The 26,681-nt window shown below is 36.6% G+C and overlaps 1 protein-coding gene across 1 annotated transcript; it reads left to right on the top strand.

The window, feature by feature from the left end:
- The first annotated feature begins 1,476 nt into the window (after positions 1–1,476).
- nagpa (N-acetylglucosamine-1-phosphodiester alpha-N-acetylglucosaminidase) lies at positions 1,477–24,915 on the top strand. The gene is made up of 11 exons (XM_088929338.1): positions 1,477–1,629; positions 6,255–6,743; positions 8,754–8,893; positions 9,511–9,619; positions 11,948–12,076; positions 12,628–12,833; positions 17,208–17,255; positions 17,598–17,726; positions 18,811–18,942; positions 23,416–23,497; positions 24,103–24,915. Exons 1-11 carry the CDS (start codon positions 1,547–1,549, stop codon positions 24,338–24,340), a joined length of 1,785 nt encoding a protein of 594 aa, XP_088785464.1. The 5' UTR covers positions 1,477–1,546; the 3' UTR covers positions 24,341–24,915.
- Positions 24,916–26,681: the final 1,766 nt, after the last annotated feature.

The raw sequence follows: 26,681 nt of genomic DNA, 5'->3' as shown, positions 1-26,681 counted from the left end.
TTGTGTCTGAATGTTCAGGTACAGTAGTACAGGTTTGGCAACTGTAGTAAAAAGTCTTCTAGAAACCTTTATTTGGAAATACACATATACTGTGGTCATAGAATGACTTTCCTTTTTACTCTTGAAACCCCACAAAGTCTGTCCTCTCAGGTTGTTTACAGAGAGCAAGTAGAGTATTCTTGTGACATTTTAGCAGACGAGATCATTCAGAAAACAAGAAAGACAGACAAGTGATAGGCAAAATGTTGGACCCTCCGATTTATATAATGATCTTTTTTCAATTGAAGTGGTATTGGTTCAATAAAATAGAAAAATAAAGTCAGAAGTTTCAAGCCAGTATATTACTTTATACCAATGAACTAACTGCACTTTGAATCTCGAAACTTACATTAGAAAGCTAAGATACAATGAGCAATGGATTTGTACAAATCATTCTACTACTGTCTACCACGATTTATCAGCCACCAGTTTCTTTCCCTCACACCTGAAGAAGGCTCCACAGCTGTAACATTGTGTCTTTTTTCTTTTCAGCACAGGATAAAGCTTTACCTGACACAGCTGCCTACTTGAACTTTTTGTATAAATTCTATAGGCTTTAAAGTGGTATGTTTCACCACATCTTTCTGGCAGGATTTGACATGCACCTGCTCCAGCATTCTGGGATGCAACTGGAGGAATACAGTGGACTCTGGAAGTATTGACACCCCTTGATAAATACAAAGAAAAAGAAACAAATAATGAAAAATAATAATGAAATATATTTTTAACATAAGGCATTAATTATCCTGAATTAATGACTCAATGGAATCAACCAAGATAAAAAAAATGTTACATTATAAATTATTTTCCCCAAAATAAAAGAAACAATTATTGGCACTCCTGTTTTTAGTACTTGGAAGCATTTGGCGTTTGGAAGTGATAATGCACCTGAGCAAATGTACTGTATGTCTGTTGGCTTTGTAATCTCCTCCCGACGTGTGCATATATACTGTTTTAGGTATACAGTATATAATGCTGTAAAGTTTTACTTTTTGTTTCATTCTGTATTTATTTGTGAAAATAAAATAAAGTTCTTAAAAAATCAACTCATCCTCTGTCGAATCCCTCGTCCCAGGATGGGCCGATTGGCCACAATACCGATTCCAAACCACATGCAACGTTTAAGGGCTGGAAGAAAATTTAAAAGCACTCCTAAAACAATTTAAATTATTATGCGAGCAATTTAGAACTTGGGTGGAACAAGAAAACAGGAAATACAGCGGTCTAATAAGACCAGGACTGAGAATCACTGAAAGTTCCTTCTGATGGTAAGAATATGCAATATACTATACTGTACATAGATCAGATTTTATCCAAGAGCGTTCAGAAATTGCGCGCTCATGTCGAGAACTGCAGAATTCATGTGAACGCGCTTTCATGGTCGTCCAGCTGTTGGTGATTCATCGCACATGCGCATATTATGCATGTCAAACATTTCCTGGGGGAATTGAATTGATCAGCTATCACGAGACCGGAACAGGTTTTCAGTATTACAGCTGGTTTTCTAATGGCCAAATATATAGTAAATGATAGATTTATAGTGCTGTTTTTATTTCATGTTGTGCGTTGGTCTGAAGGAGCAAATCCTAGGTAAGTCTGGGATCTGTCAAACTTTTTTAGAGCGAAAACAAAAAATAACTGGTAACTTTTGTACCCATTTTAGAAAAATATTTTCTGAAATGGACACTAATAAAATATATGGTCTGCCATTATAAAGTATTCTGTACAAAGTATCAACACCGTTTGATTAGTTTCATTTTCTGTGGCAGCGATAACTCCTCTGTATCGGTATGTATAATAGTTACACGAATACTACAAATATATAGTACTTGTGTTTTCAATATAAATGTAAGCTTTCTTTATTCCCGTTGTTGACTACATGTAGTTCTTAAATGCAGCCCATGTAATCATATAATGTAAAGTATATTTAGAAAGCTAGAAAGGTCTCAGCAATCATGTCAATTTTGTGATAGATATATAGTGCAGAATGCAGCTGATCGTGAAGGCAATCCTAGCATGTTACCTGGATGTGAGAGGTGGTCATGATGATTATGTTAGACACCCCTGTCTTTAGATCTTCAGTTCAGTAAGTAGCGTACTGAAAGAGCACGGTTTTGCCGTATTTTGCTGCTGTTCTCGGAATCCGCAGAACCCTGCGTTTTTAACATTTCCCTACCGCTTGGTTGATCTAATATTTGCTCGTGGACATTTTACATATTTTCTTTCACAATTTATTTCACGACGGGCCCAATAACTACACTTCCATATTAATCAATCCTGGGTACTGATACCTTGTTGTGTTAGTACCAACTGCTAACTATTTAATTGAATCGGTTATTTATTTCAACGGATTTTCTTTTCTGGTATTTAGTCACTAAGAATTTAATGAAGGACCTAAAGTCAAATAGAATGTCCCCGAGCCACTAAAAGCCATTACATAGTTCTTATTGCGTTTTAGTATTACAGTATATAGTAATACTAACTTTAGTATACAGTATTTAGTTAATGTACAGTATATTCCAGTTCTGTACGTTTTGTGCACATATATATAATTCATGGCTTTGACCTAAAAACTTTTGTAATTTTGATGAGTTTGGTTTAGTAAATATACGGTAACTGAGGTTAACGTCAGCTTTGCAAGTCAAACCACAGACAGCCATACACACTAAAATGAAAAGAAACTAGGATGGAATCGAGGCTTACAAAACATTCCAGCTCTCTTCATCGTCCGTACGTTTTCAATATTGCAAATATGATAGAAATTCATTCCTTCCGTCTCGTATACATGTTCTTATAATGTAAAACCTGAACCTTGATCTTTCATCTGTTGCAGTCACTACAACCAGTCTGGCAATTGAAAAATATAGACTCAGTACTTTTTGTTTAGTTATAGACATCTGGCATCTTGCATTGCATGACTTTAAAAGCTATAAAACAGGTTTGAATTGTTAATAACCATTTTTTATGCGCGAAAAATTGGTGATTTTTCTTCCTCGTGATCAGCTAAGAATCTTTGTGTACGCTGTAAGTTTTTTACTTTTTAATTAAACGTTTAAAATACACGAATTTCATAAAGACGACACACGTTTCGAACAGAAAAGAATCATATTCTGTTCCCTTCCTGGTATGTAGGACAGATCAGCAGGTCTTTTTTTCCCCAATCAGAGGCTCTGAAAATAGCGTACCGCCCACTGCGCTCCGTCAGAGGGGGAGGCGGCACCGAGAGAGAGAGAAGGCGCTGAGCTCAGTCTTACACAATGCCCGTTCTACAGAGCGGGGTGCGGATGGGATCAATTGCGTCTGCATTCATAACTTAGTGTTTAAAATTAAACAACGTAAATCATTTTCTTTGGCTTCTGAGTCCCTTAATTATCATTAAGCACACGTTTTTCACCACTTAGACTACTTTTTGATACAATCGTTAGACAAAGCGGGTACTTCCTAATTACATTACACGTGGAAAGATTACAGATTTGTCTTTAATTTTTTTTACATTTGAGAAAAGTTTCATCTATACAAACACCACAAAACTATTCTCGATTGTATTTCTGAATATTATTTAACACTTAGTGCATTGTTTTAAATATATCTAAGAAAGTTAGGTGTTAGAATATACTATTAGTAATCAATATTAAATTTAGCACTGTAATAAATTGTTGCACTTTTCCCCGCATCTTGTAAAAATATATTTTCATTGTTCAAATATACATTAAATCTGACCATCAGAAAATATGTTAATACAAAATTAAAGAAAAAATAGGGTAAAATATAATTCAAAATATTTTGCTAAAAATGTTAACTGTTTATAAAAATAAAATGTATTAACTAAGGAATAGGATGGCACAGTTGTTAGTATGCTTTTTGTATGTTTTTTTCATAAATACAACAGTAGTACCAGATGTGTCAGTGGCTTTCCAAATTAAATTATGCATGCAAACCAATGAACTAGAAAAATAACTAAGCTATACATCCATTTCTAATGGTGACGAAGTGGTTAGTGTTGCTATCTTGCAGCACTGGGGCTCTAGGTTTAATTTCTGCCGTCCTGTATGTGTGGAGTTTGAATGTTCTCTCTGGGTTCCATGGGTTTTCTCCATCTGTGTAATATGAATTCCTCTGGTTGTCCATAACATACTGGTAGGTTAATAGGCTTACGGGAAGCTGGCCCTGGTGTGTGTGTGTGTTTGTGTCTGTTTGTCTGTCCTGTGATGGAGTGGGGCTATATCCAGGGTGTATTCTGCCTTGCGTCTGTTGCTTGCTGGGATAGGATCCAAATCCTCTGTACTGGATAAAGAGATTAGAAAATGGATGAAAGTAAAGGCACTGTGTGGATGGAACTATACACAGTGTTAGAAACCCACTATAAGATGGCAGCATCTCACTGAGGATAAATTATTTTGTAGTGCTGGCTTAAGTGAACAGCCTTTCCACCTCTCTTGCACATCAGTATCCTGCTACCAACATTGAATAAAAAAAATCTTTAGCTTTCTATATTTATGTCTTTATTTAGTGGTTAAAAGTTTAAATGGTCACCAAGCAGAACCATAAAAAACAGGCCATTCATTCAGAGCTTGGCTAAATTAAGACAAAAAGTTTCAGTGAGTCACAGAAACCAGAATACTGAATCCCAAATAAAGAGTTCTATAGGAACTTATTTTGTGAACAGATGGTGGAGTCACTGTATATATTTGTTCATGACTTAGGTAATACTAACCACTTGAGTGCAGTGTTGGTTAATATTCATCATCCTATTAAAATATTTGATCTTTTAATATAAATATAAAACAATGTGTATCTATCAGTATCAGTAGTTCGTTTATGATCTCTAAATTAATTTAAAGTTTAATTAAATTACTTAATTTTACCTGCTTAATCGATCGCAATAAAATTTTATCTGGTGAATAGCAATTGGTGATTTAATTAACTTATTCATAAATGAACTAAGTGATCTCTTCCATGTGTAAAATGAGGAATTGTCTGTTTTTTTTCCATTATATGTGGTTATCTCCCTCATGTCATCTCTATAAGGACAAAGACCATTCCAACTTGGAAAATGGTTTGTAATCAGAACATAAACTGTGGAAAACATGATTTTTGCAATACCAGATTCAGCTGTAAGATTTGCTGTAAAGCTAGCATGCTGCATTTCCATATTTTTTTCATTTGTTTTCTGGTTGTCTGGTGAGAGTATTAAGACAGTATTAAGACAGGTCACTGACAAGAGGACTCCATTTAGCACATTCTGCTCATTTGATAGTTTAGAGATAACTGGGCCAGGAGTCTTGTCCTGACATTTTTTGAAAGATCCTGGTTATTCTGAGTAGTTTGTTCAAGACACCAAAGGATATTTGTGTAAAGAAGTGTTTCCTATTTTCATCCCTAAATTCTTCTAAATATCTTGCATCTGTCTGTAGGTTTCTGCTTTGTTCATAAATCTGAAGCAGTTAATTTGAGTTTTCAATATCTGAAACTTATTTTCCTTATACTCTTTGTTCAGAACTCAAGAGGTTCACTTGATTCAATCTGTTAGTCTTAGAAAAATATTCTTATTTCTCCTAATTACAGTTAATTAATGGGATGTTAAAAGCCACTGTAAAGCCTTGCTGTTTGTGAAGTTTGTGTTTTTAGAGAGAAGGTATCATAGTTTTACTAGGAGTGTTTCATCAAGGTAAAATGCTACAGAAAACTGTAACTGTCCATCTAAATACTGCATGAGGATCTAGATCCATACATTTCCAATATGGTATTACTTTGTAAGCTTTTTGTTTAAAGTTGAAAAATCAAATCTACCTTGACTAGGACCTTGAAAGCTTCTTGTGAGGCAGATTGTTACTTGTCAAAAGGCTGAGGCATTTTTTTCTTGACTGAGAGAAAGGAAGCACATTATTGGTATCAAAAAGGTATAGTTTTATATAACTCTATGAAATGTGCCAAATATTTTTCTTGATTTCAGTTCAACAATGCTGATTGAGACATATTTGAGTAAAATGTGTGAATTAAAAATTAAAATAGGCATCAGCAGTAGGGAAGGTGGCTTATTATGTAATTATTATGTACTAATTATCCACTGTTATGTACTAATGTTTCTTTTTTTAAATACATTGAATACAGCAGTTCTGATTATGAGATTATATTTGGGTAATTGCGGTATTGTACTTGTTTGATTTTGCACTGTTGACTTCTGGTTGCAATCATTCTGGCTTTTCTTTTGACAGAAATTCATTAAACGATGATCTTCTGTTGCCATACCCCCCCTTACAAGCGCACGGGCCTACTCACCACCACAGGTTTGTTAGAGACTGTCAGCCTGTCCAGCATGGAAATGTGACTTTTGAAACATGGAGCAGTGATAAAACCAAAGGCTTGAGTGCAGCAGAAACCAAGACATTTGTGTCACATTTCTTCACTGGTGCGGGAAATGACAAATGGGTCTCCGGCCACTTGACCTTTATCAGTGACCCACTAAGGATGTTGTCGGTTCTGGAACCAGGAGGGCCAGGGGGTTGCCAGCAGGAACGCACAGCCACGGTAGAAGAAACTGCCAACTCACAAAAGTGCTTGGTTGCTCAGAATGGTGGTTACTTCAACACAAAAACTGGACACTGCCTTGGCAATGTGGTGAGCAATGGTAATGTTGTGCGAAACAGCAAAGGGATACAGAATGCTCAGTTTGGGATCAAGAAAGATGGAACTTTAGTTTTTGGGTAAGAAAAGAATCATGTCTGCTTTGTCCTTACTCTGCCAGAACTGCTACAAGTTATGTACAATATTTATGTACAATATTTATGCACAAGTTATGTACAATATTTATCTTTTGATGTGAAATACAGATTTCAATAGTACACAGCAAAAATGACTAATTTCACTGCATTCACTGCAAAAAATGAACATGGAAAAATCTACCTGTAAAAAGTGTTTACATACAGTGGATATAAAAAGTCTACACACCCTGATTGAAATTGCAGGCTTTTGTGATGTAAAGCCAGAAATCAAGATAAATCATGTCAGACATTTGTTCATCTTTAATGTGACCTTGCAACCAACAAAAGAGGAAAAATAATTGAAATTAAAGAACCTACAACACCCTGATTGAATAAGTGTGCACCCCCCCCCCCGTCCCAGCTGAAGAGAAGCAGCCCCAAAGCATGATGCTGCCACCACCATGCTTCACAGTAGGTATGGTGTTCTTTGGATGATGAGCTGTGTTATCTTTGCGCCAAACATACATTTTAGAATTAAGGCCAAAAAATTCAGCCTTTCTCTCATCAGACCATAAGACATTTTGCCACATGGTTTGGGGTGATTGAATGTATTTTTTTGCAAAATTTAGACGGGCTTGGATGTTCTTTTTTGTGAGAAATGGCTTCCGTCTTGACACCCTACCCAATAGCCCAGACATGTACAGAATACGGGAGGTTGTTGTCACATGCAAGGAGTGACCAGTACCTGCCAGAAATACCTGCAGCTCCTTTAATGTTGCTGTAGGCCCCTTGGTAGCCTCCCTGATACGTTTTCTCCTTGTACTGTCATCAACTTTGGAGGGTTGTCCTAATCTTGGCAGTGTCCCTGCGGTGCCACATTTTTCCCACTTATTGATGATAGTCTTCGCAGTGCTCCATGGTACATCCAATACCTTTAATATTCTTTTATACCCCTCTCCTGATTGGTACCTTTCAACAATAAGATCCCATAGATGTTTTGTCAGCTCCTTGCGGACCATGGCTATCCCAGTAGGATGCAACCACGAAAGTTTCAAGGAAATCCTATAGGAACAACTGATTTTTATTTGGGGTTAATCAGAATCACTTTCATTGATAGCTGGTGTATGCTACTTATCTGTGGACGTGATTTTGAATGTGATTGGTTAACTCTCCACAGCTACAGCCCCCATTATAAAAGTCCACCTTCCTGGACTCTAAAAATATCCTTCTCTGATCAACTCCATTTTTGTTTGGAACAGAGAAGAGTACTAAGACTCCTGATACAAGTATCCATATTTCTCAAAGGCAGTTATGGGGTCAATCCCTTTAGACTTCTTCAGAATCTATGGTGAAACATGAGCTTGAGAATAGAAATGGAAAATATGTGGAAGTGTATTTAAAAGTGAGAATATGAGGCACGTTTTACACAAAAGGAGTATCAAACAAACTACTCAGTAATGTTGTCAAAGTAATACCTTGGTTTCCTTCAATAAATGGCTGAATGAGATCCTAAGATCAATGGTGACTAGCTACTGAATGAATTAGATGGGCACAATGGCCTCCTCTTGCTTACAGGTTATTCCTACTTTTTCTCTTCTGGTTTTGCCTGTTCATCAGCTATAACATCAGCTATACCTTTTTGTATTACATTTGTCTTTGTCTGACATTCTAAGTTTTAACGTTAAATACATTTTCTTTTACATTGCCATATAGTCCTTAGTTGACACACAGTTTTCACAAGATTTTGAATAATTTTACCTTTTGACGTTAAGGAGTGCATCAATTTATTAAATATGGATTCCACTTGTTTGATGCCTGTTATGTTTTTTAGGTAAGGATCCAGTTGGCTTCTTTCTCAACATGTTTTTGAAATCTTTGGGTTTGGTTATGTTCCTAGTTTAAAACATTTGTATGACGTTAGAAAGACTGTAAACCCACTGATTTGCAGAAGTAAAAATCTTTAGTCAACCACTTTGTTGACGCACACATTTATGAAACATTCTTATCTCCTAGCTATCTGTCCGAAGACGATGTGCTGAATGAAGACAACCCATTTGTTCAGTTAGTGAGCGGAGTGGTGTGGCTGCTCAGAAATGGGGAGGTCTATATCAATGAGAGCAAGATTGCTGAATGTGAGAAGACACAGGAAACAGGTACAATATTGGTTATTTTCTTTTTTGCAGCTAGGGTTTTGATCAAGAAAACTATGGTGGCAAAATCACACATACAGTCCATGGGTTCTTAAACTTTCTTGTATGGACTGGGAACATTGTAAATGAACAGTGCAGGTGGATCCAGGGTGACTCTACTGGTAAAGGTAGACAATTGGAGCTTAAGCTGAGCCCTGTAGTCCAGATGCTGCCAGTCTATGCCTCAGCCCTGATATAAGATGGCTTTGGCCAGGATTACCCAAGCAACAGTGCACAATTGGCCATGAACCGCCAGTCCCAGATGGACTTGAATTATGGTGATATTGACTTACCATCTCTTGACTCTTGGGACTTACTGGGTCCGTCCTGGGTCAGTGAAAGAAACGTTGCTCTTGTAATTGGTGCTGATGTTCCTGGAAAGCATTGTGATACTTACAATGTCTGCTGACAAGTGTTTCTAACAGGGTTATTAAAGGAGTGTTTTATGGGAGTTGTGAGGTATACTGAGCTAAAGGTAATTGGCAATTCCAAGTATCTAAAAAAAGGAAACATAGTTGTTTTTTTTAAATATGGCTGGTGCATTGATTTTCATTAAAACAGCAGTCTACTTATGTTTCTAGGGACATTTGACACATTCATAAATGTGGTGTCTGCAAGAACAGCAGTTGGACATGACAAAAATGGAAGGCTTGTACTTTTCCATATTGATGGCCAGACAAACACCAGAGGGTAAGACTAAGTGGAAGTGTTACAGATTGGTGCTTATTGTTGATCAGTCATTTAACACTATTTTTAGAGGTTATGGGTTATAGTAGACTTTTGTGCAGGTTAATAAAAGCTGATGAGAAGTTCTTGAGGAAGATCTTGCGTACATTAAAGCAAATGTTTTTTTACAATACTTAGTTCTTAAAAGTGCTCTGAAACAACAGAAACTGTTTGCAACCTTTATGTAAGGTGCCCACAGACGGATTTGTTTTATCTAATAAAATGTGTAATGATAGCAGTTTTGCAGTCCCCTTGGAGAAGAATGTCTCTCTTCTCTTTACCTCTGTAAATGGCAGGTTGTTTTTCATTTTCTGTTCTGTTGCCCATGTCTCTCTTCATTTCTTTAATCAAAATAAACCGGATGAATGAATTTCAGAAGTGGTGTTCTCTCATTTGATTTCTGGGCTCTTAGAATAAATAAAGTCCAGAAAATAAAAGGGTCATATTCACACATCTACATACGGTACACCTGTATATTTATATGTACATCCTCCCATCCTCCCATTGCACTGACAGTTTACTACAAGGTCCTGGCATGTATGAGCAAGCAGAATTTCTCTTGGTCCTTCAGGCTCTGATTTCCATTTGTATTTTCATCAATTTGGATGTATGTATTGAATTACTGTATTGTCATGCTGGAATATCTATTTTTAGCCAATCTTAAACTTCTCGGCCAAGTGAATCTGGTATATTCTGGTACATGATGGAGTTCATTTCTCGTTAACAAGATGTGTAGATGCAAAACAATCCCAAAACTTATGAGACTCCCATGTTAACAGTGGGCATGCATATTGTCTGCACTTGAGCTATGTATTTTTTTACACTAAACATAATGCTAATGAGAGTGTCTGAAAAGCTCGACTTAATCCGACAGTGGTTACATTTAGTTGCAACTAGGACCCAAGACACACATATGCCAAGTTGTTTGAGCCCTCAGCTTGTGGACTCTCAGGCTCAAGAGTCTCCTAGTCCTACATGCCTCGTTCCTTTCATGATCTCCTTCAAGATCGTTTCTGGGGCAACGACAGAGGCTGATACTCTTTGAGAGCCTTCCCTGAACCTTGATGACTAGGAGCCTTGCTGCTCCTAGTCTCCACACATGGAGCATCCTGCTCCCCCAGAGCTCTTACACACTCAATGCAATTCCTGCACTGATGGCACCTTCAAACTGTCGTCATGGTAGATCTACCGTAGAAGTTTGCAGCTAGATAAACCTTCTCTTGATACATGCCGGGGGTGGGCTCTACCACACTCACTCTCAGGTATGCACTCTAGCCCACTAATTCATTCAATCAGCAGATTTCTTAGATAGCCCTGTACTCTCACTCCTGAAAAGGAGACCATCCCTTTAAATAACTAAATCTTTCAACTCCCAATTCTCTGTGGAATTGTTGCTCTTAATCCGCCCTTTCTGGGGTTCCTAATGCTATGCACATCTTCTTTCCAGTTTCCTCCAAGATTGTTGTTATCCTTCTTTTCCACTTAATGGGTATGTCTACAGCTCCAGCTCGCTAGTCTGCTCTCTCTCATAACACAGACATTCTCCTTAAGTATTGATCTCAGCAAAGTATCACACCTGCTGCTAACACAGAGATAAACACAATCACTGCTTTGCCTCTGTGTGAGGCAAACTCATACAGAGCATGAGTTCTGTATGACACATTTTATTAGATAAAACAAATCAGTCTGTGTGCACCTTACATCAAGGCTGCAAACAGTTTCTGTTGTTTCAGAGCATTTTTAAGAACTAAGTATTGTACAAAGATAAATTCTTCTGCAGACAAACACCACAATATGTCTGTTGTTCACCTGTTACTGTCACTAGCATTATCTTCCAGTTCCAAGGTTTGCATGTCTGAGTCCTTGGGCCCTAAGGAATCCGTAACCAAGTTGGCATGCTTACACATGGTACAGATAATCTACAAACTTGGTCCTTGCTGAGTGTCCTCAGGTTCACTGAACTGCAGCTACTTATATTGTTGCCTTTGTTTGCTGCCTCCTGTCACTTGCCACTTACATAGATACAGAGTGAAGGCTTTCTACTCAGTGTATTCACACAAAAACACTCTCTCAAGCATCATGTACTTAAACTGAAGCACATTTACGCAATAGAAGAAGAGCGTGTTTGTTTGGGAAATTTAAAATGTCATACTTTTTAAATTGTTTTACTGTGTCAATATTTCTCTTCTGATTTAACATTTTTCATTAAAATGTATTTCTTTTTCGGTTCTACATATTGTGCTGCTGGCCCAGGTCTGTGCTGTAATTACATGTGACCCTGTTTCCCTGCAGAATGAACCTGTGGGAAGTGGCAAGCTTTCTGAAAGACCGTGGAGTTATTAATGCCATCAACCTTGATGGGGGAGGCTCTGCCACCTTTGTTGTTAATGGAACACTTGCAAGCTATCCGTCAGATCACTGGTATGTAAAAATTAAAATTTCACCTTTTTCACATATGCCCTTTGTATAGCTGATCAAAGAAAAGAGTATTGCAACACTATTTGAAAATCCAAAAGTGCACTGAATTAGACCATAAATCTTTGGTCAAATCTTTCTTCAGATATATACTGTACTCACATTTACTTAATGTTACAAGGATTTACATTTTATTAGGAAATAATGTGTTTTTTTTTCAGGGAGATGTTTGGAAATTCACAAGTGAATTCCAGACTTCTTTATTTTGACTATATTATGTTCTTTAATTATTGAAATGAGACTATTTCTGAAGCTTTCTTTATTTTTGCTCAGTTTGTTAATATCTAATCCTACTGAGGGAGCCCGATTTTCAAAGGTTTCATTTTTTTATTTTAAATCATTAAGAAATAAAACAAGTAATGATTTATGTTTGCAAGATCTTTGAATTGATATGTTAATTTTTGTTTTATGCGTGTGTTTCCAATCTCGTCTATAATCTCTTGGACAGAAGCTTTACAGTAGCTTTAACATATAAGCTCATAATCATTTTCTTTCAGCCTTTATGATAACATGTGGCGGTGCCCACGGAGTGTTTCCACAGTGTTGTGCGTGCACGAACCCTGGTGCAATCCAGTGGACTGCAGTGGCCATGGCCAGTGTGTGCATGGGGAATGCCAGTGCACTGGCCACTGGACGGGGTCTGCCTGTGACACCCTGGACTGCCAGCCCTCTGCCTGTGGCCCCAATGGAGTCTGCACCACATGTCAGTATTTCACCCTCTTGCTTTGTGGGCTTGAGTTTTGTTATCTTCGATTAATTTTAAATAAAATTAAAACGTCTAATTTGAAGTTTTTATAAACATCTTTATAAAAATTACGGATAAGAACTGGTAATTTAATGCCCAGCATTCAGTATTTGTCTGAGAATAGTAGGTCAAATATATATTTCAGTTTATGACTAATCCAAGTGTTTTCTATTGGGGTTCCTTGTTTGACATTTTGAGGTTTGACAGTTTCAATGTTTTATATTTTCTTTGTTCCACCAAAAGTTGTTTTTTATGCAAAATAGCAGTAGTACACAGCCTCAGTTCCTGAGCCCTGGGTTGTTATAGCAGTGTTCCTGTTCAGAAGACATTTTAATGACATGTTGTAATTTGTCACCTTTAGCAATCAAGTTGCTGTTGACGAGTAACATACAGATACAGCCACTCAGAATGCACATTAATCCTCATTTCTGCATTAGCGGTACATAGCAGTACATAGCATAGCATGGTGTGTAGTTCACTGGCCAAAGACTATTGATAAGTGGCAATTGTGGTACAGTAGATGTAAGTGAAACGATTCCTTTGGAATATTAAAATGGAATTATGTAACTAAAGGGAGATTTTAGTAGCTGTAAATAAAAGCAAAGAAGTTTGTTGTCTCTGAACATCATAAATGACATTAATTTATTAATATAAATATACAAATTGTATATAGCTGGCAGGTGTAACTAAAAATAATAAATAATAAAGTTGTAGTATTTACAACTTTAAATACTAATATTTAAATGGAATATTAATATGGAGTGATGTAGCTACAGAGGAATTTTGGGAGCTAAAAATAAAAGTAACAGAAGTCTTCTGTTCTGTATTCACAAAATGTATGGTTACTTACATTGTTAAGCGCCTTGGGGCAACCTGTTGTGAAAGGTGCTATATAAAAATAAATTGAATTGAATTGTATAATAACGTCTTTCAATGTCATTGATTATATTATTTTAAGAATAAATGAAAATATAGCAGGTAATGGTAGCTAAAAATTAAAAATAAGGTACACAACAATATCCCACTTTCTTCATAAACATTTTCTGCATCAGTGTCTTTAACACTGTCACTTGCTATGTTATTTTGAGAAGGTGTTGACATTCTTCTTTAACTACTGTGCATCTATTGTAATGGAAAATCAAATGAATCAGAGCAACATCTTGGTCGCTCAGTGATAAAATTCTGCACTATCACCTGATAGTTTTGATTCCAGTCAAAACCCAAGTTACCTTTTTAACAAATTGCCCCTTGAGCATATTGAGGATTTTCTCTAACAATATAACAATACATAACGTATATTCACATTTCTGATAATTATACTGTATATATATCACAGTATGTCAAATATTCAAATAATATTAATAATAAAGTAATAACCTCTGTTAAAGTAATTAATTAAAGTAATAAATGAATGAACCTCTCCAGGAAGCTTGGAAAAAGCAAGGGAATTTTAAGATGCCCTTAAACAAAAATCACAAGTGTTTTTTACGTGTAAACAACATTTAGTCTTAAATACAAATTGTAATGCCACTATGTATATTCTGAAATTAAATTTAAATAATTCTAGATTTAGATTTCTAGATTTGGATATCATTTTTTTTTAGTTTTTTGTTTTTTGCTGCCCTTTTTTCTTCTTAGTAGTTGGTATAATTATATCTCCATTTTTATACTATCATAGTTTAAAAATGTTTAGTTTAATTGGCTTCATCTGAGTTGTTATCAAAAGTTAGAGTAACAAAGCTGCAGTTGTGCGTAGCACCTATCTCAGCATTTTCTGATGTAGCACTTGAGTCAGTGTTTCATACCTTGGTGGTGCTTTGTCTCCTTGCCATGGGGAGAAGGGAAACTGGGTGTGGGCTTTTATTTTCCTACTCCTTCTTCAATACATATTTGTATTCAAATTATAATAATATAGCAATGTATATATGGATATATCTGTATCATTTCTATATCTGAAATGTAGTGGGTGTTGTTTGTGCTGTTTGAAGTGTAGGAAAAACCTTAATGTGCAGTGGGGCCACTTTGCGGAGCTGGCCTCGAGTTCAATTCCTTGTGTTCAATGTTTATTGCCTAATATTGTGAGTCATACATGTTGTTGGTTGAGTGCTCGCGGCTACTCACAGGTTAAGTCTTAGTTTTTTCACATTTAAAAAATCAGTGTTAATGGTTTTATAATAAATCATTACACATTTTATTTATTCATGGCATAATTTGTCTTGCATATTGTTAAGTCACATTGTTAGACTACAGTATATACTATGACAAGGGGAAAAAAAACTATACATAGGACTTTTTTCTCCCATCCAAGATAGGGCAGGCTTCATCAGGCGCACATCATTTGTAAGTAGCATAAAACACAATTGGTGCTATTTTTAACAATTGAAATATCGAAATTTACTAAATACTGTGTCTTAAGCACAGTTTAGTATAGCATAATCCACATGCAGGAAAATTAACAGTTGCTGTTGCTGAAAATTAAAAGTATCTGTTTAACCAGATAAGTCACAGTCGCCATACTAAATTCACACTTCACCAAGTTGAGTGTTAAAGAAGCAATCTGAAGTTTCTCAAATAAATAATACATCTATTATCATGTTGTATTACACTTGTTTGAGTAAGAGTGTCAGAGAATATACAGAGTGACTTCCAATAAGATTAAATTCAGTACATCTTTTTTTCTTTTTCAGCAAAATGAGACAAATAGAAAGTCAAATCTGTCAGGATCTCTGAGTTTAATAAGCGAGCGCATGGGTGTAAAATATTTCACATAACAAGACCATCAAACAACCAGACCTTGAGTTTAGATCGGATGTCACAGTAGATGTCAGAACTGTTGAGTTTTTATCATTTCCCTGAGACGAGGGTCAAACAGAAATAGTAAACATATTTGGTCTGCTTGTGAGAGCAAGGTAACTTTCCTGTACTTTCAAATAAGTTATTATATAGTCAGGAGGACAGTTTTAAAATTCTTCAAGCAAAATTAGGTTGTTTTGTTTGTCCAAACCAGCTACATTGCAAGCAGTATAGGACTTCACTAAACAAAGACCTTTCTCTTGTGTAAGCTCAACAAAGATTTTTTTTTAAAACCTTTGACGGTATCTTCAGGGACTCATTCATAGTGTAATCAAAACAAAATGGGCACACTGTGATCTTGCATGCAGGTGTGAAATCTAGTAGGCTTAATAACTTGCACTTGCAATGCACTGCAGTATGATCATTATACTGTATGTACAGTAAATACAGCATGATACCATATGGTTTTAAAGCCACTACAGTATAGTAAATGTGAAATTTATTTTTCATAATCTAAATCTAAAGTAAAATTGTTTTTCTAATTACTTATTGCTGAATTTAGTATTAAGACAAAATATAGATTATTTTAATGGGATGTAAACCTGAAAAATAGCCTCCAACTAGCTCTGTTGGTAGAGCATGAGACTCATAATCTCAGGGTAGTGGGTTCCTGTCCCACGTCGGGTGCAAGGTTCTCTAATAACCCATCCCGGGCAGCAGCAGTATGGGGTGGTGTTGGCGGCGGAGGGTCGCGTATCTGTGACAATGGCAGCAATACTTGCACTATCTGCGCAGAAGAAAGGCCTGGCAATCTACTTCCGTATCTTGCCATGAAAACTCTATGGACAGTGACAGGGGAACTATCCATAGGGTCTCCATGAGTCAACACCGACTCAATGGCACTCAACAGCAACAAAACCTGTTATAATAAACGATTTTTTTATGTGTCCAGATAAGTAATTTTGCTTTGTAAACAGTCCTACTTTCATTTGTAATATTAATGTAATATTTGTTATATTTAATAATTCATATTATTATTAAATATATTACTTACAGCATAAAATTAATAAAAGTTGAAAAAGTATACAAATCAAATTCTATGATTGGAAAAATATTGTCCCTATAGAGCTGAGCATTGATTGGGATTCATGCCATGTTAAGCCTTCATTGTGCCACCTGGTGGTTACAAAGTAATGCAGTCATGCATCATTTAAAAAAAAACACAAGGCAACATGGTGTGATATGCTATGATGCATTAATCATTGTGCATTCTGAACAGCTGGATCTGTATAGGAAATCTCATGGCTGCATGCAAGCCAAAATAAGACTATTGTTTTTAATTTTCTGTGCAGAGCTAATTTAATTTTCATTGCAGAGCTAATTTGTCTCCTATTTATAATTAGAGCATCTACTGAGTTCTTTGGTATCTGAGATGCATTGTCTTTTTCACTGCTGAAAAAATATGATAAATGATATGTGAATATGTGGTCTTTTAATGGCATTTCTTTTCTCTGCTCTCCTGTTATGTGTTTCATGCAGATGGATGTGTCTGTGATGCTGGATGGCTTGGGAGTAACTGTAGCCAAGGTAATTGATTCCTTATACATGAATTCACTATTGCAGTCTTCTAATTCTGTTTTACTGTATTATGTGAAATTCATGTAAGATCATCTGAGAAATTTTGACTTTGTATACATTACAGAGTATGTTTGCAGGAAAAGTGTACACTGTATCAAACTCTTTCCTGTATTTTTTGTAATATGGCCTCTGATTTGTTTTCTGTAGCCACTGTCCCTTGACTAGACCTTTATTCGGATTTTAATTATGTTGAAGAACACCATAGGATTCCAGACACTTCTGTCCTTAATTCAGAATTAAGCAAAAGATTATTCCAACACATTAGTGGTTCAAATGTCTCTGCATTCACAGTGTGCCCTGCTGGCTTTTATGGAGATGGCTGTAATCAAACGTGTTCTTGTCAGAATGGGGCTTCCTGTGATCCTGTCAGTGGCTCCTGTATCTGTCGTGCTGGTTTTCATGGAGATTCCTGCGAGCAAGGTGTGTATGTACAAGAGGACGCACTCAGGTGTAGCCAGTGTAGCTTTGTGTGTTTTATTCACTTGGAAAAGCTATTAATTTTGCTTAGAAAATAAAGGGAAATAAGAACACTCCAAATCGTCTGTCATAATGTATAGACCACCTCCCTTTTTCAAGTTGAAAAATAATGTTTCATTTTTCTATTTGATATATAGTACATATTTAGAAAAATATACATCTGATGAAGTCTCTTAACAATAAAAAAATTTTGAACAACAAATATAGATTAATAATAATTAGTTTTTGTTACTGTGTAATAGAAGACAATATTCACTTCACTCCAGAAATTCTGGAAAATAATTCAAGAACTATACTTACTGCATTTGTATGTAGTACGATTGTAGATACTCAACATTGGTTATGAAAAGGTACAGTAGGTCAGCTTCACTAGCTTGTTAGGATTCTTTGAACAGGTAACAGCAGTAATGGATTCAAGTGTAGCATCTAATAAGTATATTTAGATTTTCAAACGGCTTAAAGGATACAGATTTTCAGAAAAGATAAATTCTCAAATTGTAGGTAGTAAGTACAGATGTATTTTTGAGAGAAAAGAGTGCAGATAAGGAGAGAATGCTCAAACTATTTATATTATACAATGCACTAGTAAGACCTCATGTAGAATATTGTCACCATGATAAAATAGAGAAACCACTACTCTAGAAGCAGTCGAGGGATAAGTAGCTAGGTTCACAGAAATTCATGGAATAAACATTGGGCTCAAACATCTTCATTCAGCATGTCAGGATAACTTGCAGCTAATATCATTTCTTTGAACAGCTTTCTGGAGCCCACTGACCAATAGAAGGCTTGCTTCATGAGGAAATTTTTTTTAAATGTGTAATGGGGGAAAAAGGATGAAACATTGACTCATTTTCTTTTTGTCTTTGAATTTTTTGGTGAAAGATAAAGTTGCTTAGTTTTACCGAGAAATATCAATGGATCCAATTTAGGTTTGTCTGCATTAAATGTTTTGTAAAGGGCTGCTGTATTTAGTTTACTGTACTAAAGTGGCTTTTACTGGACTGTTGCATAATGTGTTTTACAGACTGCCCTCTAGGTTTCTATGGGCTGGATTGCAAAGAGGAATGCCAATGTAAGAACATGTGTCCATGTGATACAGTGACCGGCAGCTGCAATGTGACTTACCAAGGAGAGCAGAACTACACTCTGCACAGAGGTAGTATGTTGTGACTTATCTCTGATTATTTTATACAGTACAACTGAACCCTTAGTTTGATTTGTATACTTTCCCTAGAATGCCACATTCAGTTCCAGAAGGCAGTTTACACTTATTTGAAACTTCAGATTTTTATTTCTTTCCCCAATTCAGGATTTTCCCTCAGTGTTTTTCCAGTGTGTTTAAACATTTCTTCTTACATTCACATGCAAAAAAATAATGGAATAAGTAAATTATCAGATTTTGTATTTTCCTAGTTTCCTACTTTGGGAATTATCTGTTATCTAATATTCAGTAAAGACCAGATCCAAAGTCTCATTTGTCAGTACAACAATTCCTCGTTATATGACCTTAATTTCTTGGGTTCTTGAAAAGTGCTTGTAAGGAAACAAATATAACGGAAATTAAATTCCTGTTATTTCCTGTGATATAATCTCCAATTGGTTCAAAAACTTTAAAATGTTCCCTCATACACCAAATCCTTTCCTTAATAAAGCACAGGACAGTAGTTAAGAATTGATATATTAACATTCCTGGTTAATTATTGGAGTAACATTTTTAAGTTGATGCATAAGCCATAAGTAGGAAAACAGTAACATTCCTGCTCATGTACAGTACAGTAGTTAGATTGTTACTGTTGTTAACAAATGCTTAAACATTAGGTACTATACTGTCCTGTATAGTTCAAATGTAATGAAAAGTAAATATTATATCTCAAGAATAATCTCAGAAGTGCCCATCTTGTAAGAGTGAAAATCCACTCATTAAATAAAATAACAGGTAGGAATTACTACATCATGTATAAATGAAAACTCATACTGTATAGCAAGGGATTTGTGTCTGCAGTGGTTGGATTCAATTTTGATGTGATAGTTTTCTGAAAATGACATTTTATTCCAATTACTGCTAGTTTCATGGGGAATTTACAGGGAACTTCTCTATATAATTCCAATTGATTTTGTATTTAGTTTAAAAAATAAACAAAAAACTCCTTAACAACTATTCTGTGGTTGACTTCACATGTCAAAATAGTCACGCTTTTATGTTAAAATACATAGTGCTTTTTTCAAGGTTTGCAACCAGGGGTTGAGGGACCCTTGAAAGTTCTTTTTTATACGTTATTATTTATATTTTATTGTAGTTATGTTGAGGTTTTCCTTGTTCACATGCATAAATAAACAGGAGCACAAAACAGAGTGAAAGAGGCACATAGAAAATCAAAACCAGGTAAAGTTCCAACTGTTCTTTGCTCTTTACTGCATCTTTGTTACTATCACATTGCTGAGAGAGATTATCTTTCCCATTTTGACTATCTTTGTACAAATGTATGTTATTGAGTTCTAATTCTGTGGGTAATTGTCCCCATGGGATAATTCATAGAGACCTTCCAAATTTTAACACTAGGTCTGTCTGGCTTTAACCAGTTTCCCAGAGGCAAAATCCTAGGGACATTCCTTGATATTTTTTCAGAATCTTTCCCAATATGTTTTCATAACTTTACATGACCAAAAAATGTTAATGATTTGGCAGTCCAATGCAGGGTACACACAGACACAAAAACACACACTCACACCAGAGCTTTTTTCCTAGATGCCAGTTAACCTATCAGTACTGTATGTCTCTGGACTATGGGAGGAAAACAGAGCACCTGGAGGAAACCCATGCAAACATAAGGAGAATATACAAATTCCATGTAGATGACACCACATATACATCTGATATGAAGTGAATTAAGATTAAGACGGCAAATTAAGATGGCAATGCTATCTTTATTAGCTGACAATATAAACTTGAGCCCCTCAATGACCATTCCTTAAGCTAATGGTAAGAAACTGTATATACTGTATAGTGATAGATATATCTGATAACCCAAACCCAAAGAATTTCCAATAAGTGAAATTTACAAGTGAAACAAGTGAAACTGTACTGTATGTAGAAAATGGTTGAATAAGAAAGGCAAAAAAATTGGCCTAAGTGATATTTTTTGAGTCTCTTCCTCCTTTTGAATTTCAAGGCACTTTATTCTGAGAGTTTAAGTGAGCAGTGTCCCTCTTTTGTTACTTGCAGTGTGTGAGAGTTATATACTTTCTAATTTTGTAAATTAAATCAACAGTTGCCATTAGGCTGTCTTTTAGATGCAACTTATTGCTGTGTTTTTTCTTATTTGCACGTGCCAACTTATTGTGAGTTGTTGTGATTCTGTTATTCTGACAGAGGTTGTCTTGGTTCTTTAGTTTTTCTGTACTAAAGAAATAATGGTCTTTGCAAATCCACATTTAATTTTTGTGGTCTATTTACGGTGGATGCTGTAATAGCAAATTCAACTCCCAACGTGTATGAACCCTGTGTGGAACATAGTTTCAGAGTAACAAGTAATAGGTTTATTCCATGCTGAAAAGAGAAGAAAGAAAATGCAAAGTTTCTGCCGTGGAGTCTTCTTCAGGTGTGAGAAAGACAGGGCAGAAAGCAAAGGTAATGTAGCATAGGAGAACAAAAGCTGGGAGAGAGGAGGAGTGAGAGGCAGGAGCAGGGGACAGAAAGAGTGGCCAATCAGGAAGTGTAAATCAGGATAGGTGTAGGGAGGTGTGAAATGAAACCTACAATGAATAGAGAGAATTTAGAAGAAAAGTAGTCTGTCGTTGAGAGAAGGGGGAAGGTGTGATCCTACTGTAGCTGCAGGATAATTTTAGTTTCTGTAGTCTTTCTGATGTATGAGTTAGGAAAACCATCTTTGAGAACACAGACGGAGAGATCATGGCCGTCAGAGGTGAAATGAGGAACAGTGGGCTTGGAGAAATCTTTAATCTTCACAGCCCTAACATGTTCTCTGAAGCAGTCTCCGAGTCTCCTTCCTGTTTCTCCAAAGTAGATGGCTGGGCATTTACTGCAAGAGAATAAGGTTGCTGGAGGTACAAGATGTCATCTGTGTGATCCAGAATTGTCCTGAGGGGCCTTGAATGAGTGTGGTGTTAGATATGTACTTGCAGGTGATACAGCGAGCTCTGTGGCAAGGGAAAGTGCCTGGTGTGGATGGTTGCTGAGGGGAGTCAAGGGAGCTGTGAACAAGAAGGTTACGCAGATTAGGTGGTCTGCAATATGAGATGATGGGGTGGTCAGAAAAGAGGGCCCCAATGGAGGGATCATCCTGTAGGATGGAAAAGTTGTCGTTAATAGTCCTGGGGATAGGAAGTGTGTTGGGGTGGAAGGGAAGCACCTGATTGAGGGAGTTCCTGATTGAGTTGATGGTCTGAGGGGTGTTTTTGGCTCAGGCAAGGGCCCTGTCAATAACACTGCTAGGGTATCCTCTGTTGATGAAAAAAGAGTACATTTTGAGGGCTTCGTTCTGGAAATCGATATCGTCGCTACATAATCGTAGCCGAAGGAACTGTGAAAAAGGGAGTGAGTTTTTAGTGTGTTTGGGGTGAAATTAGCTATACAGAAGATAGCTGTGAATCCGTGGGTTTTTAATAGATCGAAGTAGAGAGTTGGGGGTAGTTAATGGAGACGTTGATGTCTAGAAATGGAAGACTAGTGGAAGATATGTTAACTATATATTTGAGGGACGGGTGGAAGTTGGTGAAGTGATGCAGAAAGTACTCAAGCTGGTTGTTGGAGCATGTGGGGGCACCGACGCAGTCATCAATGTATCGCTTGTAGAGATCAGGGACATAGCCAGTGTAAGAAGCGTAGAAGCGTTCTTCTACCCAGCCGACAAAAATATTTATAGATTTAAAACGTTTATATAATATGGATTTAAAATGTTTAAAATCCACATTGATAATCATATTATATTCATAAGATGATTGTGCTCCACTCTACATCTCAGTACACTTAGAATATTTACATAGGAAAGCATAACATATTCAGTCTTAGATAAGCGTTCAGTATAGTATTTCTCAGTTAAGTGTTAAGTACTAATGACAATTTAAGAAGGCACATTTGGTCTGCAAATAATTTATTTTATTCACAACAGCATTAGTTACTAAACCACAGTCTAAATTACTAGTTATTGTACTCCTCATACTGAAAAAATTGTTTACTTTTGAAAAGAAGAGGCCTCTTGCAAAACAAAAGATCAGTACAGGGTTTACAGATGAGCGGGTTGATGTTTTGATTCAGGCTTGGTCTGAGTTCCTAAGGTGATACTAAAGCAGTTCACAGAACCTGTAAAGGGCCATGCTATTGTTTAAAGTCATGCTATTGTTTAAACTAACTTTACCCATGAAAAAAACAAGCAAGGTAACATCTCTGACTCACATATTAGGACTCTGGACTTTTAATTGTAAGGATGTGGGCACTGATACTTCTCCCTATGTGTTTATTATTTTCACTCAACTGTACAAATGGGTACCTGTTCGCTGGAAGTAACCCTACGATGGACTAGTGTCTAATCAGGTTAGTGCTTCAAAACGAAGATATGAGCGATGAGTCCAAAGGCTGGTGCATCTCTCACAATATGAATTTTATTCACAGCGGGTCACTGCCTAGCTTCCCATATGTTCGAGTCATGGAGAGATGATTTTACTGCACAGAAGCCACAGGAGTACTTATCAGAGTAAGTCTCAAGGCCATCTTATTTTGCTACGCATCCTAGAAATGCAGGTGTTCTTTAATCATAATAAACGTTATTTTATATAGCGCCTTTAAAGGTGGCTTCTCAAAGCGCTTATAATAAAAATATCTATGATATTCTACTTGAAGTCATACTGGTCCCAATCTTATCTGGTTTGATATGGTGTGTGCTTTCATCTCACATTACCTGGTTCATTATCTAAACCAAGCTTGACAGTTGCTTGAACTTTAGCATTAAAAATATATATACCCAAAAGCAAAATTTACTACTAAAAAGCAGATTTTTTTGCATATTAATTGTTTTATTTATTTTGCATTAAAGAATACAGTCAGAAACAGAAAAGATTTCTTTAATGTACTGTTAATGAAAGGTTCTGTATATCTCATCTGCAAAAAATGGACATTTTAACCAGTCACTGCACCTTTCAAATGCAAAAGAGTGGATCTGTTGTGGTACTACAGTTTCTTTCGATGCTTGGGCTTTTTTGGGACATTTTGCGCTCCTATCTGAAAGCACTTAATGTGAATAGAACATGCAGAGATGAGCATACATAACTAAACAGTAGTCCGTTTCTTGTTATTTTCTAGGATGACCTGGATTATGATCACAACCATCCTGGGCCTGCTGCTCCTAATTAGCACAGTTGGTAACCTGACTCAGATTTGTGGGAAATCACCTCCTAGTGGGTTCAATAAATTCTCATATCTTCCTCTGAATGTAGGAAATGGAAAGCTAGACTATGCAGAAATCAATACAGAGCCAACCTCAAGTGATTGGAGTTTCAGAAGACTTCAGGAGCAACATGATTCAGAAGATAGTACCTGAATTTATATAAATTGCTTCTGCTCTTTTTTAACTGAATGGTGGAAAACTCAGAAACATGATATTTTTTCATTTTTATTTATGTACTTAAGTCAGTGACATGAATGTATGCACTAAAGAGGACAGCTGCTATTGAGGAGTTTTAGAGACACTGTGCCAGTCCTACAGCTAATGGACATTTAAATTGAGGTATGCAGCAGACTGTGCTTTTTGTGCTTCAGCAAAAGAGCACAGTTCCACAGAAATACAAAATTAAAAGCTATTTTTAAGATCCTTAGAGCATTTTTCAGTTTTTATACTTAAATGCTATAGTATGTCCCATTCGCAGATGCCTTCACCTGAAGCCTCTTGGCAGCATTAACTGAAAGAACAATGCAAATATGACCGCAAACTTCATGAAAATGACTTTTGCTTTCAAACTGTTTCATCTGTCACGTTTGTCCAGGGATTCTTTCCGAGTTATGGAATGTTTTACAAACTGATGACTTTTTTGTAGTGGAGGGTAATTGGTAAAATAATTTCTGGTGAATAATCTCATTTTTTCATTTTCATTTAATAAAAATGATTTACAGTGTTAATCTTTTAAATTGGATGTTATGTAAGTATATAAGGTAATCAAATGTAAAGCGCTTGTTTGTATTGTTGCTACAAGACTGACAGCAGGGAACAAAACATCACTATGGCAACAGACTGGGATTGAATTTGTGACCCATTAGTTGTATGAGCTATCCTCACACTGTACTATCTTTATTCCTCTTAAGTAGAAAACTATATAAAAAGCCCTTTGTGGTAACAAAAAGAACTTTTAATTGAGGTGAGATACAACAGCATTCCATTTAACTCTGGGCACACTGTATGATCCCAAAGTAGTTTTCTGACACTTGATAGACGTGTGATAAGTATTTTAAATATAAAGCTAAAGTTTATGAAGAAAGCATATGTAACTGGGACCAAATTTTACTTTTCAGTTTATGCCTTATGGCCTTTTAAGTAACAATGTAAAAGATTAATTACAAGTAATTCTGTTTAGAGAAGTATGTGTTTTAACCCCATGAATATCACTGAATTAAATACTAGTAACATAAACCAGATCTTGTGCTAAACTGAAAATAGTCTGACATTTTCTCAGTATTTCCTGTGTGTACAACACAAAGTTTGTGAGATTTTGACAACTGTGTGCTTCTTCCTGCTGTAGGCATGCAGGAATGTACAATGGAGTTACGTAATGAAGGAATTTACTTGAATTTTAGAGCTCTCGATATACTGTATATTGATGGAAAAAGGAAACGCAATACCTCCTCCTCCACAATGTCCCTCCCATCTGCATGGAACAGGCTGAAGAGTGAGTCATCCATGAAGAGGACCTGATGCCAGTGCTGACGAATTCATCGCAGCCTCTGTCTGGTCCAAGCCAGTCGGGTGTGCCGTCTAGGAGGTGTGAGCAGAGGGCCTCTGACAGGTCACCTTGCTCTTAGGCCAGCAGCATGGAGCCTCACTGTCCTGTCACTGATGCAGGCATTGTGTCTGCTGGCAGTTTCAGCAGCAGTACGGGTGGCAGATCTGAAACGATCTCTCAGATGGACCAGTCTGATGTGTCGGTCCTGCTCTGGTGTGGTCACTCAAGGGCGACCTGATTTTGGATGGTCATCTGTCCTGCCAGTCTGCTGAAACCTTCTCTGCAGTCGGGACACAGTGGAGCGGCTTACTCCATACTGTAGTGTCTGGGAACGCTGGCACATGACATGCCTGCCTGCAGCATGCCACTGGCCCTCTCCCTTGCTTCTGGTGACATTAAAGGCATTATGGAATGCCCAGAAAACTGACAAAGTGTGGCCTTTTTCTTGCAGTGACCTAAGCTTTGAATTAAGGCCTTTTTAAAGGTAACCTGATCAGATATTGTTGCACCTGGACCTCGTTGGGTAAAAGTGCACCTAACGAGCTTTCGTGTGATTGGCAAGTTGCAATGCCTCACTGCACAAACTGTATTGTTGGTCAGAGGGCTTAAAACAAATTGACAACTTTTTGTGAAAGTACATAAGCTATAACTATAGTATTCTCATTCCAGAAAAGGTTGCGTTTCTTTTTCCGTCAGTATGTTAGGTTAATCGCTGTTGTGCTATTTGGTATTAGCTTTCTTTTATATTCTGAATGTAAGTTACTCAATAACAATCAAGTGGAATTCTGCAAATAAACCACTTTGGAAAGACCTCAGGAATTAGTGAAGGACTAATAAAGGACCATTAAAAATCTACTTCCACAGATTTTGAATATCCTGGTGTAATGGCATTAATTTTTCAGTTCAAGGTATAGTAATAAGATAGTAAGATCCCCTCATTGAGCATAG

This window comes from Atractosteus spatula, chromosome 12, assembly GCF_055471065.1.
Source record: "Atractosteus spatula isolate fAtrSpa1 chromosome 12, fAtrSpa1.hap1, whole genome shotgun sequence".
In the NCBI taxonomy this organism is placed as follows: domain Eukaryota; kingdom Metazoa; phylum Chordata; class Actinopteri; order Semionotiformes; family Lepisosteidae; genus Atractosteus; species Atractosteus spatula.
The sequence above is the reverse complement of the archived record's forward strand: the minus strand, read 5'-3'. Positions and strand labels throughout refer to the sequence as shown.

What these genes read in the sequence shown, in the direction of transcription:
- nagpa (XM_088929338.1), top strand. Translation starts at nt 1,547, where the DNA reads ATGGCCAAATATATAGTAAATGATAGATTTATAGTGCTGTTTTTATTT. An exon ending in TGAGAAGACACAGGAAACAG is followed by an intron (nt 8,894 to 9,510) that starts GTACAATATTGG and finishes TTATGTTTCTAG; the next exon opens with GGACATTTGACACATTCATA. An exon ending in TGGAGATTCCTGCGAGCAAG is followed by an intron (nt 17,727 to 18,810) that starts GTGTGTATGTAC and finishes TGTGTTTTACAG; the next exon opens with ACTGCCCTCTAGGTTTCTAT.